General features: G+C 45.2%; 1 protein-coding gene across 1 annotated transcript; it reads left to right on the top strand.

Moving 5' to 3' along the window:
* Nucleotides 1-11132: 11132 nt before the first annotated feature.
* Nucleotides 11133-16108, top strand: GSTK1 (glutathione S-transferase kappa 1). The gene is made up of 8 exons (XM_079786615.1): nucleotides 11133-11292; nucleotides 11816-11897; nucleotides 12046-12174; nucleotides 12491-12591; nucleotides 12762-12797; nucleotides 14583-14699; nucleotides 15483-15576; nucleotides 15843-16108. Exons 1-8 carry the CDS (start codon nucleotides 11221-11223, stop codon nucleotides 15890-15892), a joined length of 681 nt encoding a protein of 226 aa, XP_079642741.1. The 5' UTR covers nucleotides 11133-11220; the 3' UTR covers nucleotides 15893-16108.
* Nucleotides 16109-16623: the final 515 nt, after the last annotated feature.

Below are 16623 nucleotides of genomic sequence, written 5' to 3'. Positions count from 1 at the left end.
CACATATTGAATCAGCAGCAAGGATGTTATTTTGTCCTAAGAAGGTGGTTCCTGGTCCAAGAAGGGGGATTTGGTCACAAGAGACTTTACAAATCCCAGTTGCAAACACTCACAAGGTTTGTTCATTTTTCTCACGGAAGGAACATGAAAATAAAAATACTTGACTGGGCTGAAATTTGCTTAGGGTAAAGAAGGAAAGAAACATCACAGAAATTCTTTCAAGTCCAGTTCCCACGGACAGAGCTGAATAACGTGTTCCCCAGCAGTTTGAAACTAAAATCAAGTAAGGAAAAATAGACAAGTTTCCTTCTTTGAAAATGAGGACACTTTCCAACCCAGGAAGTGGCTGCCAAAGTTCAGTGTCAAGGTCAGAGGCCAGCTTCAGACTGCATAGGTTCCATTCCCACCTCTACCACTTATAGGCTTTATGACCTTGTGCACGCTTCCAAATCTCTCCAGGCCTCATTTTCTCCATCAATAAAATCTGGGCCGTGTGATAAGAGTATCTACCTGAACAGCCACTTTGGAAAACAGTATCTCACAGGTATCTACCTAAAAGAAAGGAAAATATACTGGTATTTCCACACCAAGACTTGTATGCAAATATTCATAGCATTGCTCATAATGACCAAGAACTGGAAATAGTCCAAACACCCATCAACTGTTTAGTGGGTAAACAAAATGTGGTACATCCATACAATGGAATACTACTCAGCAATAAAAAGAAACTACTAATACATGCTACAACATGAATGAACCTCAAAAACATCATGCCAAGTGAAAGAAATCAGATGCCAATCTATAATAATAAAAGCGTAATATGCTAATTAGACCAGAAGACCTTCTGGATGAAGCCAGAGCTACTAGAGAAGCCTGGGTCCCGGGAGCCTACCAGCAGCTGAGGGAAGCCTGGGTGCCGGGTGCTGGAGAGAAGCCAGTGCCAGCAGCCGGAAAAAACAAGGCCTACTCTTGTACAAATTTTGGACATCAGGCCTCTAGTGTGTGTATATATATATATATATATATATTATCCCCAAAAATGTAATGCACTTTGAATGATTATAAAGTCAGTGTTTATTAGCATACAATTCATTTAAAAAATTGAGTTATCAGTTATTAAAGTGTGTATATATTTTGGGGACACCATATATATATATATATATATATATATATATATATATATATATATATATATATATATATATGTCATATTCTGAATTTTCCAGAAAAGGCAAATCTATGGAGACAGAGAGCAAATCAGTGGTTTCCTGTGACTATGGTAGGAGTAGAATTGATTGCAAACTGGCACGAGGGAATTTTTTGAGGTGATGGAAATATTCTAAGACTGCATTGTGGTGCTGATTGTACAACTCTACACATTTAATAAAAATCATTGAGTGGTACATGTACAATAGTTAAGTTTTATGATACATAAATTAAGCCTCATTAAGCTGCTAAAAAAAAGGTAGTATCTACCTTGCAGGATTGTTATGAGGATTAAATGAGTTAATTTTTTAGAAACACTTCGAGTCTGACTGGTAGTAAGCTCTAAATGTTCTCTGTGTATTTACTAAGTAATAAAAATAAATATTTGTGGCTACGTGATTCAACAAGTGATTACTAACAGTTCGTGTGTGTTTTTCTACACCACAGGAAGCACTTCTGAGTACTTAAGCAATGCGATTACTTCTCTTCTATAAAATGCATTTTAAAATATCATACTCAGCTTGAGGTCATTCAAGTAGAGATGTTGAAATCTGTCACATGACCTGGCTTCTAACTGCCACCTCTGGAACCTTATCTCCTGCCACTGCCCGCTTCCAAATCCTTCAGCAGAAGTGAACTTCCTCAGTTTCTCTGGACTCCAGGCAACAGCACTTTCACGGGTGTCGCTGGGTGTGGGTGGAAATCCACCTGCTCTGCCTCTCAATGGTCAAACGCCTACCTAACTCACACCGACCCTCAAGTCTTCATGTAGGGTCACTTTCAATAGAAAGCGTTCTCTGATTCTTTCTCATTGTCCCACCATCCCACTCACCCCCAAATACACACACTACACGCTTTATATTGAATTTGCCAACTAACTTCTTGCCTTTTGATTCCCACATCCAAGGATAAACTGAGTGATTGTATCCCCAAGCCCTCGGGACAGAACATGGGACATAAGGGGCTCTGAATAAACACCAGTGCGATGGTTCTCGGCCAGGGGTGATTCTGACCTCTCAGGAGGCATCTCAGGCAATTCCATCACCTCAAAAAGATCCCTCAAGGCCATCTCAGTCTATCCCCACTCCCACTCCCATTCTCAGGAAACCACTGATCTGCTGTCTCCTCGGGAAATTTAACCTTCATGAATGCAATCATATAATACAGCATCCCTTGCATCTGTTTTCTTTCACTTACTATATTTTATTGTCACATTGGGTTGAAGACTGTACTGGCAGGTCGAGGTTGGAAGCCAGGGACACCACTAAACATTCTGCCATGCACAGGACAGCCCCCTGAACCAAGTAGTATCCAGGCTGACATGTCAGCAGTGCTAAGGTTGAGAAATCCTGCATAGTGGGTGAAAGTATGAATTAATGCATAAATGAATCAGTTTGGACCTGAATTTAAGGATTTTTCTGTCTTTTCAAATTCTTAAAAATAAAAACTCAAAATATTTCTTTTTCCTTTCCACAATTTGAAATTTGTTTCTCTAATGATATTATTTTCAAAGAACTCCCCAGGTTGGGAGAACTACAAGAATTATTAAAGCGGGGGCACCGTGAGGTCTGCACAGATCCCCCTCCAGACATAACTACCAGCTCCTGGGGTGCTGCCCCCAGACAGCCCCGCCTGCAGCTGAAAAGTCACCTCAGCCAAGGCAGCTCATCCTATGACTGGCACATGAAGGGGTGTAAAGGCCCAGCCAACTCACCCAACTTATTATCCATAATAAAGCTCCTCCTCTCTAACCCCCAGGACTTGGGTCTCCTAACTGCGACACCAGGAAACAATGGCTCTGACTTCTAACATTCATTATGGGACATGAGGATTTTTATTCTATTAAAAATCTAATCTAATAGTGACAAAAGATGGCTGCAAAGTAACCTCTAGTGATAGAAAAGAGATCACTGGTTGTTAATGGATGGAGGGCTGGGAGGGAGGGATTGTCAAGGAACACTAGGAAAGTTTGGGGGACGATGGATATGTTCATGGTCTGGATGGTGGTGATGGTTTCACAGGTGTATATATATATATGTCAAAACTTACTGAAGTGTACACTTTAAATATGTGCAGTGTGGCTCCATAGTTGAGCGTCGACCTATGAACCAGAAGGTCAGAGTTCGATTCTCAGTCAGAGCACATACCTGGGGTGCGGGTTCGATCCCCAGTGTACAGGAGGCAGCCGGTCAGTGATTCTCTCTGATCATTGATGTTTCTATCTTTCCCTCTCTAAAATCAATAAAAAATTTTTTAAAAAAATTAAAAAGAGAAATGGAACAAAATAAATTATCAAAGCCTGAAAGGGAGTCTGAGAAATTAAGAAAACATGTATATAGTCCCTAATACAGCTATTTTCCTTTTTTTGGCCCACATGTCCAATATGTTTTGTACATACAAGGGTATAGTGACAGAATATATCAGCTGCTCCCAGCTGCGATGATGTCACATTGACATGTCCTGATGAACTGTAAGATGGTCCAACTAAATTTATTAATTACATTTAGAGTGCCCTGGTTTGTCAAGGCTTACCTCCACTAATAAAGCATAGCTTACCCAATAATAATGTCAACTGCACACTCTCACATTTTAGTCTGGTTTCTTAAATGTGAAAGCTAGCACACAGAATTTCACATAACCCTTGGTAAATCCCTAGGAAAATGTTGGGCCTTTAGAACCAGTGATGTAAATACTCAGTTGCATCTTGGCAAATATTATATCTTAAAACTGCATCACATGTGTTCCTACATGGCCTTCATCACTGACATTTTCCTTAAATCTAAGTAAAATATGCAAATGGAAATGAATCATATAAGTCTCCTTGCAACCCCCTCCCTGTTCTGCCAGAACAAGTTCCTAAAGGCAACTTCCTTCCTGTCTTAGTTTTTTTTCGTATCACCCTCCCTCTATCCTTCCTTCCTGCCTGTCTTTCTTTCTAGGTAGATAATATATTCACATGAGTCAAAAAATCAAAAAGTGTTAAACATTATATACAATAAAACTCTTTTTCCTGGCTCACCCCCAGTCACCTAACTTCTCTCCTCCAAAGCAACCAATTTCTATCAGCTTTTTGTTACTCTGTTCAGCATATCAGCAAGCATATATGTCATGTGTATACCCACACACTGAGAGAGTATTCCAATCCCTAAAAGAGATAGCAAAAAAAATATGCACTCCTTTACACTTGATTTTTCGCTTAATATATAGGATATCATTCAATATACAAAGAGCTTCCAAATTCTTTTTAAAGTTGAAAATACTATAAATATTGGTGCATTGAATTAGTACCACGTTAATGAACATTTGGGTAGTTTCTAATTTTGCCATTATAAACAGCGCTGTTACAAATAACCTCATAGCACACCATACTGAATGTAGGCAAACGTGGTTAGAGTATAAATCCTTAAAAATGGAATTGCTAGGTCAAAGGGTGGGTGCATTTGTAAACCAGAAAGATATTGTTAAACTGCCCTCCTTAGAGGTTGTACCGACTTATACTCACACCCATTGTCATATATAAGACAATGACTTTACAACACTCTGAGTCATCAAACTTTTTGACCTCTGACAACTTAACAGATGAAAATATATTATAGGGTAATTTTAACTTGAAATATCAATAAACATGTTCAAGTAACTTTTTTATGTTTAAGAACATCTCTATGTCCATTTCTGAGAATGTCCTGTTCATTTCATTTACCCATTTGCCCACTCGGCTTCTGTTCTTTTACTTTGTTGATTTTTTTGTTGTTGTTGTATTTAGCTCTTTCTACCCTAGGATAATTAGCTTTTTGACTTAAATGAACCTAAATATTTTTCCCAGTTTCTTTTTACTTATTGGATTTGGCCAAACAGATTTGTTTTTTAATTTCATATAATTAAATATATAAATCTTTTCTTTTTAGGTTTCTGCATTTAGCATTATAGTTAGCAAAAGTGCCTCTACTCCAAGATTATTTTTTTTATTTATTAATTTTAGAAAGAGAGAGAGAATTTATGCATTCATTGATTGATTTTTGTATGTGCCCTGACCGGGTATCAAACCCCCAATTTAGAGCGTGTTGGGAAGACGCTCTAAATCAACTGAGTTACCTGACCAGGTCACAAGATTTTTTTTTTTTAGTTTTCCCATAGTTTCCCAGGTACTTTATTGGTTTCTCTCTTTAACATTTAAATATTTGATCCAAAAATAAATAAATAAATAAATATTTGATCCATACAAATATGTTCCTGGTGTAAGGTGTGAGTTATGGGTCCTACTACATTTTGTCTAAACCTCCCACTTGTTCCAGTACCTTTTGCTGAATAATCAATCCATCTTTTACTGATTTGAAAAGGCAACTTATTTAAAGCATTTCTGGTTTCAGATATCTCATTCTCAATTACATGACTAAAGCTCCAGTGATGTTTCAACTGTAGACAACATCATTGACTTGTCCACGAAAGATGAAATTTGGTTTACATACCCTCTTCTCCCTCCTCCAAAGTTTATAATTATATCACCTTTAATTCCTCTAGCGTTACTTTTCCTATCTTAAATATTGACTTACATACTCTTTCTTGTTCCAACAACTCTAACCAGTATTAGACACTCCCCTCAGCAATCCTACCTAATAAAATGGTAATATGTAAATTACCATCACTCCGCTACACCCACGATTGGGCCAGAGGGAGGCGCAGGAGGCGGGACTCGGGGTGGCAGGGGTAGCTGATTGGGCAGGCAGGACGCTGAGCTCGCGTCTGCGCCATGGCTGTGCTGCAGCACAGAAGGGGCCTCTGGGGCAGCGAGCTCACGTCCCGCCGTGGACCATCCAAAGCGGGGGAGCTGGGTGCCTGTCTGCTCCGGCACCAGGCCTTTCAGAAGCTCCGGCTGGGCAGACAGGCACCCACCTCCACCGCGATCGAAAGCGAAAGCGTGTAGGGGACCCTACACGTGCATGATTCAATCATGCACTGGGCCTCTAGTCCTATATAATAAAAGCCTAATATGCTAATATGGTCTGACCATTTGACCATTCGACCAGTTGCTATGAAGCGCACTGACCACCAGGGGGAAGATGCTCCAACTGGTAGGTTAGCTTGCTGCTGGGGTCTGGCTGATAGGGGACTGAGCGAGATGGGCTAGTCATGCCCTGGAGCCCTCCCAAGGTCCCTCCCTGCCCCAATCATGCACCAGTGGGGTCCCTTGGCCTAGCCTGTGCCCTCTCACAATCCAGGACCCCTTGGAGGATGTTGGAGAGCCAATTTCAGCCTGATCCCCGCAGGTTAGGCTGAGTGACCCCATTGGTGCACAAATCCGTGCACCGGGCCTCTAGTATGAAGATAATTGTGCACTTATTCTCTACTAGGGGCCCAATGCACAAAATTCATGCACTGGCAGGTGCGGGGGGTCCCTCAGCCCAGCCTGCCCTCTCTCACATACTGGGAGCCCTCAGGGGATGTCCTACTGACGGCTTAGGCCCACTCCCCTTTGTGGGAGGTGGCCGGGCTGATCAGGGGAAGCACCAGCCCCATCACCCTGCTGCTGCAGCCACTGCCAGTCACCACAGCCACCAAGGTGTTTTCATCAACACAGACTCCAGTCCCTTCACCATGAAAAAATGACAACTTTCTTTAGGCATTTTTAAGATGTGTCTTTCATAGGATAGGACATTTCTTCCTTTCTTTCTTTCTTTCTTTTATCCTCACCTGAGGATATGTTTCCATTGATTTTTAGAGAATGTGGAAGAGAAAGGGAAAGACAGAGAGAAACATCAAACTGAGAGGAACATTTTGATTGGTTGCCTCCAGCATGAGCCCTAACCTGGGCCCCAGCCAGGGAGGAGCGTGCAACCTAGGTACATGCCCTTGATCAGAATTGAACCCGGACCCTGTGGTCAGCAGGCCTAGGCATTATCCACTGAGCCAAACCGGCTAGGGCAGGATATGACATTTCTTAGCCTTCCAGCAGCGGACCTTCATTTTTTTCTCCAGGAGTGTGGTGGAAAAACCCTAGATCACCTTTTTGGATTCTTATACCCAAGTTACTAAGAATATTACCAGTGGCATACAGGGAACTTAGCCAATGAACTGTCAGAAAAGGTGTTTCCTCTGTAGTTCACACCAATCACCGATCGCCTCTGATCGCCAGCTCCGCCCCCTGCCAAGGCCTAAAGCCTCGGGAACTGGACAGGGGCCCTCCAGCTCCCTCTGATCTCCTGCTCCGCCCCTGCCCAGGAGCCCCCTAGCTCAGGCCCTTCCAGGTTGCTCAGGACCCACAGGGGGCCTACCTCAGAGTGACCTGGGTGCCAAGAATGTTCCCGGGACCCAGGCTGCTGGGCACTTATGTATGCAAATAACCTCCATTTTTGTTGGGTTAATTTGCATACTCACTCTGATTGGCTGTGGGCGTAGTGGAGGTACAGTCAATTTACATGTTTGTCTATTATTAGGTATGATGGTTTTCCCACTCCATATTATCCACAACAAGGCCCAACCCAATAACAATCCTATATAATAAAGAGGTAATATGCAAATAGACCATCACTCCAACACACAAGATGGCCGCCCCCATGTGGTCAAAGATGGATGCCCCCATGTGGACACAAGATGGCCTGCAGGGGAGGACAGTTGGGGGCGACCAGGCCTGCAGGGGAGGGCAGTTGGGGGGAACCAGCCCTGCAGGGGAAGGCAGTTGAAGGGAACCAGGCATGCAGGGGAGGGCAGTTGGGGACAACCAAGCCTGCAGAGGAGGGCAGTTAGGAGTGACCAGGACAGCAGGGGAGGGCAGTTAGGGGCAACCAGGCCTGCAGGGGAGGGCAGTTGGGAGGGACAAGGCCTGCAGGGGAGGGCAGTTGCGGGGGACCAGGCCTGCAGTGGAGGGCAGTTAGGGGCAATCGGGATGGCAAGGGAGCAGTTAGGTGTCGATCAGGCTGGCAGGGGAGTGGTTAGGGGGTGATCAAGCTGGCAGGCAGAAGCAGTTAGGGGCAATCAGGCAGGTGAGAGGTTGGGAGCCTGCAGTCCTGGATTGTGAGAGGGATGTCCGACTGCCCATTTAGGCCTAATCCCACAGGTCCCAGATTGAAGAGGATGCAGGCTGGGCTGAGGGACATCCCCCCACACACACCCCCGTGCATGAATTTCGTGAACCAGGCCTCTAGTCCTATATAATAAAAGCCTAGCCCTAACCAGTTTGGCTCACTAGATAGAGCGTCAGCCTGCGGACTGAAAGGTCCCAGGTTCAATTCCGGGCACATCCCCAGTAGTGGGTGTGCAGGAGGCAGCTGATCGATGTTTCTTTCTCATTGATGTTTCTAACTTTCTATCCCTCTCCCTTCCTTTCTGTAAAAAATCAATAAAATATATTAAATAAATAAATAAATAAAAGCCTAGATGATGTCATGCCCTTGTGTGACATCATCACAAGTTGGCCACCATAAGATGGACAGCAGGGGAGGACAGTTGTGGGCAATCAGGCCAGCAGGGGAGGGCAGTTGGCGGGGGCGAGATTAGGCCAGCAGGGGAGGGTAGTTGGGGGCAATTGGGCCAGCAGGGGAGGACAATTGGGGGCGATCAGGCTGGCAGGGAGGGCAGTTGGGGGCAATCAGGCTGGCAGGGGAGGGCAGATGGGTGCAATTGGACCAGCAGGGGAGCAGTTAGGCCTCAATCAGGCTGGCAGGGGAATGGTTAGGGGGTGATCAGGCTGGCGGGCAGGCGAGCAGTTAGGAGCCAGCAGTCCCGGATTGTGAGAGGGATGTCCAACTGCTAGGTTAGGCCCAATTTCACAGGGATCAGGCCTAAACCGGCAGTCGGACATCCCCCAAGTGGTCCCAGATTGGAGAGGGTGCAGGCCAGGCTGAGGGACACCCCCCCTCCGTGCACAAATTTCATGCACCAGGCCTCTAGTAATGATAATAATAATAATAATAATAATAATAATAATAATAATGTATAGAAGCAGGAGATAGACACTTGCAAATTAATAGCTTTTACCATTCTATGATTCTTAAGTATCATCCATGAGTCCATACTGATATAAACGATAGAGTGAATAAATAAATAAATGAGACAATTTTCTTTCAAAAAATTCCAATTAATGAATGTAGAAAAAATGAGGGAAATAGAAAAGTACCATCAGAAGAACACCACAGTTGTAATTGCTGCAGGCAAGATTCACTGGTGAATGATAAAATTGGTTGGTGAAAGTTTAAAGAGGAACAGGACATTTGCACAGCCTCAAAGTATCTCCCCTACAATATGTCTTAACTACTGTGGTGATTTTAATACGTGTCCACAATTCTTTACTGTTCTTCTCAAGGAGGTGGGTTTAATCTTCCCAACCCTTCCTCCAACCCCAAGAGTGGGCTACATTTAGTGACTCTCTTCCAAAGAATGGAGTATGGAAAGGTGAAAGTAGCAATTTTTATAGTAGAGAATCTTGATAGTTGGTCCACCTTAACCTAGTGATTGGGTTAACATCACCAGTAATAAGTGATGTTGATATCAGGAACCCCTAATACAATTTGAGGAGAAGGGCACTTTATCTGTGTGGTATACAGTACTTCCCCAAAAATCCATAACCCCAGCCTAGTGTTAAGAAAACATCAAACTTAAATTGAGGCACATTGACCAATACTTTTCAAAAGTGTCAAGGTCATGAAACATATGAAACAGTTGAGAAACTTCCAGATGGGAGGAGACTGAAAAGACATGACAACTAAACTCTGTGTGGTATCCTGGGCTGAATCCTGAAACAGAATAAGGCATTAGTGGAAAAACTGGTGAAATCAGAACAAAGTCCGTAATCTAGTTAATAGTAATGTTAGCCAATGTTAACTTCTTAGATTAACCATTATACCATGGTAACATAAGATGCTCAATTGAGAGAAACTGGATGAGGGGCAGGTAGAAACTCTTTGTACTATCTTTACAACTCTTCTGTAAGTCTAAAATTATTTCCATATATAAAGGTTTAAAAAATAAGTCATGATCTATTTTTAAAATAAAATCTTATTATCACCAGGCTAAATTAACTCTTGGATACCTTTAAATTAATATTTTAGAGAAAAACAAAGTATAATTTTTCAGCTTCAGGAATCAACAAGCAATTAATTTGCAAGTGCACAGTGATAGCATCATTTCTCATTCCACTTTATATGTTCTACTCTATGTAAATGTTTATAATGTGTCTTTGCGTTCTGATGGCCTAGGTTTTTCCTTATAAATACAAATGAGAAGTGGAATATTTATTGTTATGTATTTTCCAATTCATAAAAGCAGTAATGTTAAAAGTAATTTTAAATTAAATGAAACTTTAAAAAAGTCTGAGTCTTTGCGGTAAGTGTAATCCCATTATAAAACAATATGATATTCATAAATACAAATAAGACAGACCATTCCGCATTATCACTCCAATTATTGCGGCAGGGAGGCCTCCTCCTCTCCTTCTCTCACTCACAAAATATGTATTGATGGTCAAATACGTTCTAGGCATTGTGCTAAGCTCTGAGAAATACAGATAATCATATATCGATATCCATCTATCTATATGTTTAGCCACTTCTTACTCTGCTCCAGTCCCGGGAAGTCCCTGCAACTGCCAATCTGAGTCCTTTTGAGTCTATAAGAGGTAGGGGTTATCATATAAGAATGAATCCTCATTTGTAAGATGGCTGAGGAAACTGAGGTTCAGAGAGGGTGAGCAGCTTGCTCTGGGAGCACAGCTAAGTGGGAGGTGCAGCATGCATCTCAAACCACCGCCTTTTGCCCCAGACTCCACCCCAAGGCAGGGCGAGTCGCGCAGGTCACCAGGCTTGCGAGCTCCTCTGGGGACACCGCACCAGCCCCCGCTCCCGGCGGCGCAGCCCCGCCCGCCCCGCCCCCTGACTCCGCCCGGGCGGCTCTCCTCCGGGAGGCTGCGCGGTGCGGGCGGGAGGCGGTCCTCCGGCCAGGCCGGGAACGGGGCGGTGTCACCCCACTCCAGAAAAAGGAAACGTGCGCCACCTCTTCTGGAGCGGCGCTCGCTTCTCTTGTGCGATGGGGCCCCTGCCGCGGACCCTGGAGCTATTCTACGATGTGCTGTCCCCCTACTCCTGGCTGGGCTTCGAGGTGACGCCGGGGCTGGGGCGCCGAGGGCAGAGGGAAGGGCGAGCGCAGGAAGCAGGGCCCGTGGTCTCCTGCAATTCCTGGCGCTGCCTAAAGAGTTCAGGACAAGCAGATAGAGAACCAGGGCTGAAGGTCACTTCGTGTTCGTAAAACAGATACAGTCGCTGGCTCCAGGTCGAGTCCTTATGTCCTAAGACAGTGGTTTCCCACAGCGGTTTGGAAAGGGGGCAACTCAGAAAAGTCAAGGAGAAAGCCTTGTCACCCCACCTCTTAGCCCTCTGGTGTCAATTTGGCGGGCTGGGAGGATGGAAACCGTCCGTAGGAGCTAAGGTTCTGGGATAGATTCCTAGGAGTGAGAGAGTTCTGCCATTTCAAACCAAACAATTTAAGGTGTCCACCTAATCCCTACTTTTCGCTTAGAGCCTTTGGCTAACCAGTTGCCATACAACACCCTTGCCTTTCCCTCTGCCATGCGCATGCCTTCCATCTTGCACACGGGCTCGGACCTTCACCTCTGCTCCTGCAGATCCTGTGCCGATATAAGAACATCTGGAACGTCCACCTGCATTTGCGCCCGACCTTCATTGCAGGGATCATGAAAACAAGTGGTATAAAGGAAGCAGCACTTGGGGCTGGGATTTGAGGGAGGACTGATTTCCAAGGCCCAGGAGGGGGTGCTGCCCAAAACCCTGGAGGGGTCCCCCAAGTCTGGGATTCTTAGATCTCTCACCAGCGGGTCCAAATTTCCACTTTTAGGGAACAAACCACCGGCTCTGCTTCCTTCCAAGGCCAAATACCTGACAAATGACATAAAGCTCCTCGGACAGCACTTCCAGGTTCCCATCCAGATGCCCAAGGACTTCTTCTCTGTGATCCTTGAAAAAGGTAAAGAGTGGGATACAGGTGGGGACAGCAAGTAGAAGGCAGCAAAGCTGGAGATTGTAGGCCCAAGAAGGAAGGGCTGGGCGACTAACTTCAATGAAACAAACACTGGAAAAACTCAGGCTCAGAGTTGAACAAAAAGAATGTTAAGGGGACATAAGAGGAAAAAGAGCAGGAAAATCAGTTATGAGAAACCTGGGTGGGAGGCCGAGGGCGATTAAGCTCTGGGGATGTCAGAAGCAGGAAAGCAGGCCCACCATGGGGGCGGGGGGTGGAATAAGCTAGGGGAGCTCTACCTCTGAGTGCCTCTGCCCCACAGGAAGTTTGTCAGCCATGCGCTTCCTCACTGCTGTGAACTTGGAGCACCCTGAGATGCTGGAGAAAGTGTCCAGGGAACTGTGGATGCGGGTCTGGTCACGGGTGAGGGCAGGGCTCTAGGAACCCACATGGGAGACCCTGGAGGACTTGGTGACCCTCCCCTAGGCCCATTTCCAGACACCTGCTCCTGCCCTGCCCTATTGTTCACTGTCCTACTGTCCATCCCACCCCTCACCCGGCCACCCCTTCCTGCTGAGTGTTCTCCTTCCCAGGATGAAGACATCACGGAGCCCCAGAGTATCCTGGCAGTGAGTGTCCTGGCCCTGCACCCCTCCATAGGGGATCTGAGAACAGTTGGGGGTGGAGAGGACATAGTTTTCTTACGACATGGAAGAGGTCGTTGTTATTTAGGATGAAAGGACATCTGTGTTTGAGAGGCCAGATTACTGAAAGTTTGGTGAAACTAAGAGAACTCTCAAAAGTATATCTCAAGGTTGAAAGAGGAAGTGAAAATTCTACATTTGAATTTTGATGGAAGAAGTCAGTGGGAGAGAGAGGATAACTGTTAGCTCCCCGCCCGCCCCCCTCCCCCCATAGGAAGGGATGAAGTATTTGGCAATTCTTGACTCCAGAACACTCCCAACAGAAATCTCACCAACACATCCAGAGTAGAAATCGGGATACTTTAAAAACAGGCTTTAAAAAGACAAAAAGATAAGAGATCAACCAAAGAACTTGTAGGCATATAAGCATAACCAATGGACACAGACAATAGAGGGGGTGAAGGCCGGGGCTGGGGGGTGGGGACAGGCTGGGAGAAGGCAATAGAGGCAAAAGGGGACATATGTACTTTCAACAATAAAGAATTAATAAAATTCTTAAAACGACAAAAAGAGGTAACTGAGTCAAGCCAGAATTATAAAAAAGCCTGAGGAAGAACAAATGGGAATAGCTCAAAACATTGAAATGTGTGCCACACAGTACGTTTTTCTTTGGGATTAAATCAGGAAATTCAAAACAGAATTTTCCGTTTAGCTTACAAAAGATAGTTAAGGCATATTCAAATTTAGTATCTAAAATGGCAAATTACAAAAGTTAAACACACACAAAACTGGCCAACATATCCTCCAGTGTTTTTATTCCTGCAAACTGTATGCATAGGCTTGCCTTTTCACTTAATATTTACAGTGTAATGCTTAGCTCCTACATAGCATTCCATTCAGCGGACTTGTTTTTGTTTACTGAACCATTCCCCTAACATTGGGCATTTGGTCTGGGATCTAGTTTTCTCATACAGTGAGTCAAAGACAGTGTCACATCAGAATGCACTGCACGATTTCCTGTTCCACTCCGGGGGACGATGAGGTCAGGTTTCAGTGGTCCTCGAATTTGGCTGTATATTAAAATTACCTGGAACACCTGGGCAACACCATCCAGGAATTCCAATGTAATTGCTCAAGGGGATGGTCTGTGAATTGGGATTTTTAAAAGCTCCCCCAGGAGATTCTAATGTGCAGCCAAACCACTGATCCCAAACTATAATAAACCCCAAAGTGAAGCCTTTATCATCCTCTGAAAGTCAAGCAGGTGGCTACCGTCACGTGCGCTGCTCAGAAGTCCTCAGGAAATTCCATGGAAATTAGAGCACAGTCTTTAATTTAACAAAACAACAACAAAAACCATGAGCTATTCTGAAAAGTAGGAAGGCAAGAGCCCCAGATTCTAGTGTTGGTTCTGCTACTAACAAGCTCTTTAAAGTTGCCCTGGCCCCTGACCTGCTACCACCTGGACTTGTCTTATTGGTTACTGAAGAGGTCAGGAGCTGCCTCTAAGACACCCTCTGGTGTTCAGTTGATACAATTATAACTGCCATCTGCTTTTTCCACCAAACTCAGATTTTTTATTTATTTATTTATTTTTTTTTTGATGGAAGAAAATAGCCCCTCTTGGCAAGAATAGACCTCCACTCGTGGGTGGGTAAAGGCCTTGCCAGGAAAACTTGGGGGCAGAAAGTAGAAAGACCTGAGTTTTCTCCTGAGATCCCCACTCCCACTGATGCAGACACAGTTGTGCTCCCTGTCACATCCTCTCAGGCTGCAGAGAAGGCAGGCATGTCGACAGAAGGAGCCCGGGCACTTCTGGAAAAGATCTCAACGCCACAGGTGAAGAACCAGCTCAAGGAGACCACCGAGGCCGCCTGCAAATACGGGGTGAGCCACTCTTGATGTGTGCCCCTAACCCCAATGCTGAACAGAGCCTGCAAGTCTCTGCTGGGTCCCTACGCTTCTGTTCAAAGCTGCTCCCTACATGAGTCCTCAGTAGCTCTCACAGATGACGCTCCTCTCCCTTCCTGTCCCTGAGCCCAAGGAAAGGGAGAGATAGATGGTGATAGAAGATACAGCATCTGAGAGTTAGGAAACTCCTTAGAGCCGTAGAGCCTCTTATCATAGAGCAAGCATGTCAAACTCGCAGTCAGCGGGCCGCATGCGGCCCACTGCAAATATTTTTGTGGCCCAGCCAATATAATGGTGTGAGCAGTTATTTACAATTATGACAGGAAATAAATCTCTTGTCAGATCCAGAATTACTGACATTCACCTTGGGTCAGTTTTGAAAGTAATCACTGTGAACAAGATTTCCCCCAAAGTAGGAAAGATAACAGAAAAGAAATGTCAAGTGTCAGGAAGAAAACATTAATTTTATCATTGCTCTTGTTCATATATATATATATATATATATATATATATATATATATATATATATATATATACACACACCATACTTTTTGAAATAAACCCACATTTCTATGAAAATTGAAGCTTTTGTTTTTTGTGGCCCACACAAGCTTAAACCTTGTTTATTTGGCCCATGTTAGCCTTTGAGTTTGACATGCTTGTCATACATAGAGGCTTTTTGCTTCTATGTCCTCAGACAAGTTCTGGCTCGTAGCCTAACAACCACCCTCCTCCATGCACTGTTACTGCTTTCTCTAGGCCTTTGGGCTGCCTGTCACTGTGGCCCACGTGGATGGCCAAACCCACATGCTGTTTGGCTCTGATAGGATGGAGTTGCTGGCCCACCTGCTGGGTAAGTGACAAGTTCACACTGAGCTGCCCTTGACCCTTGCCCCCCGCCATTATGTCAGTTGAGCAGAAGGACAGATTCAAAGCAAAAAATGTTCCAGGTATGTCCAACAATGAAGCCTTCTGTAGACACAGTTGCTTAAGGTTGAATGGGGAGGGGCCACCTTCACCCTCATAGGAGAGAAGGAAGCCTCTGTGCCTTGAAGCCAAGCACAGCTCTTCCTGGGGCTGTGGAGTCAGCCTCTGACATGCGTGAGTTTCTCCACCCAGGAGAGAAGTGGATGGGCCCTGTGCCTCCAGCCGTGAGTGCCAGACTATAAGGATGCCCAGAGGAAGCAGAACCATTGGTATAAGAAGCAGACCATCTGCTCACCCCTCCTGCACCGAGGGGCACTAGGACCCTGGTTTCCCCATGGGGTGGAGGCTGTGGTGCCTTATTTGCTTCACTCTCAGGGCTGCTCTGTGCCTCACAGGTGCCGTTTGAGAGCCCCATACTCTACCTTCCCACAGAATAAACCTAATGCCATTGGATATACTATCTCCGAGTGTTTGTGTGTCCTTGCTGCTGCCATCACATCCTGTCTACTCAGGTGTTTGAGAAGAGCAGCTCTTCCTGCATCCCCAGCTCCCTGCCCCCTCGGGCCGGTTGTGTGGAAGGGGCAGAAAACAGTCCCTCTTTTTCTGCTGCAGAAACTCCCTAGGTCTCTCTGTCAGGGACAGCAAACTAAGCCACATGGATTTTGCAACTATCCAGGTTGGCACTTACTGCCTTGTGACCAGCCACAGTGTCAGATGTGGCTAGAACCTGAGGCCCAGTGGGAGAAGACTAGAGGGACCAGAGCTTGGCTGAGCTTGTGCCCAGATATTTAAACCAGGTCCAGCTACACTGACCAGCAGAACCAGGGCAAGGCAGTGCAGGCAGACAGGCTGGAGCTGCCTTGGCCTGAGAGAGTTGCTCATCCCCTCATAGCTCCTTCCTCTCACCCACAGTACAGATCCTGAGAAAACTCCAGGACTCTCTCCCTGCCTACTGCAAGCCCTGCTGCTCCCA

This window comes from Cnephaeus nilssonii, assembly GCF_951640355.1.
Source record: "Cnephaeus nilssonii genome assembly, chromosome: 12".
In the NCBI taxonomy this organism is placed as follows: Eukaryota; Metazoa; Chordata; class Mammalia; order Chiroptera; family Vespertilionidae; genus Cnephaeus; species Cnephaeus nilssonii.
This window is presented reverse-complemented; position numbering and strand designations above follow the sequence as displayed.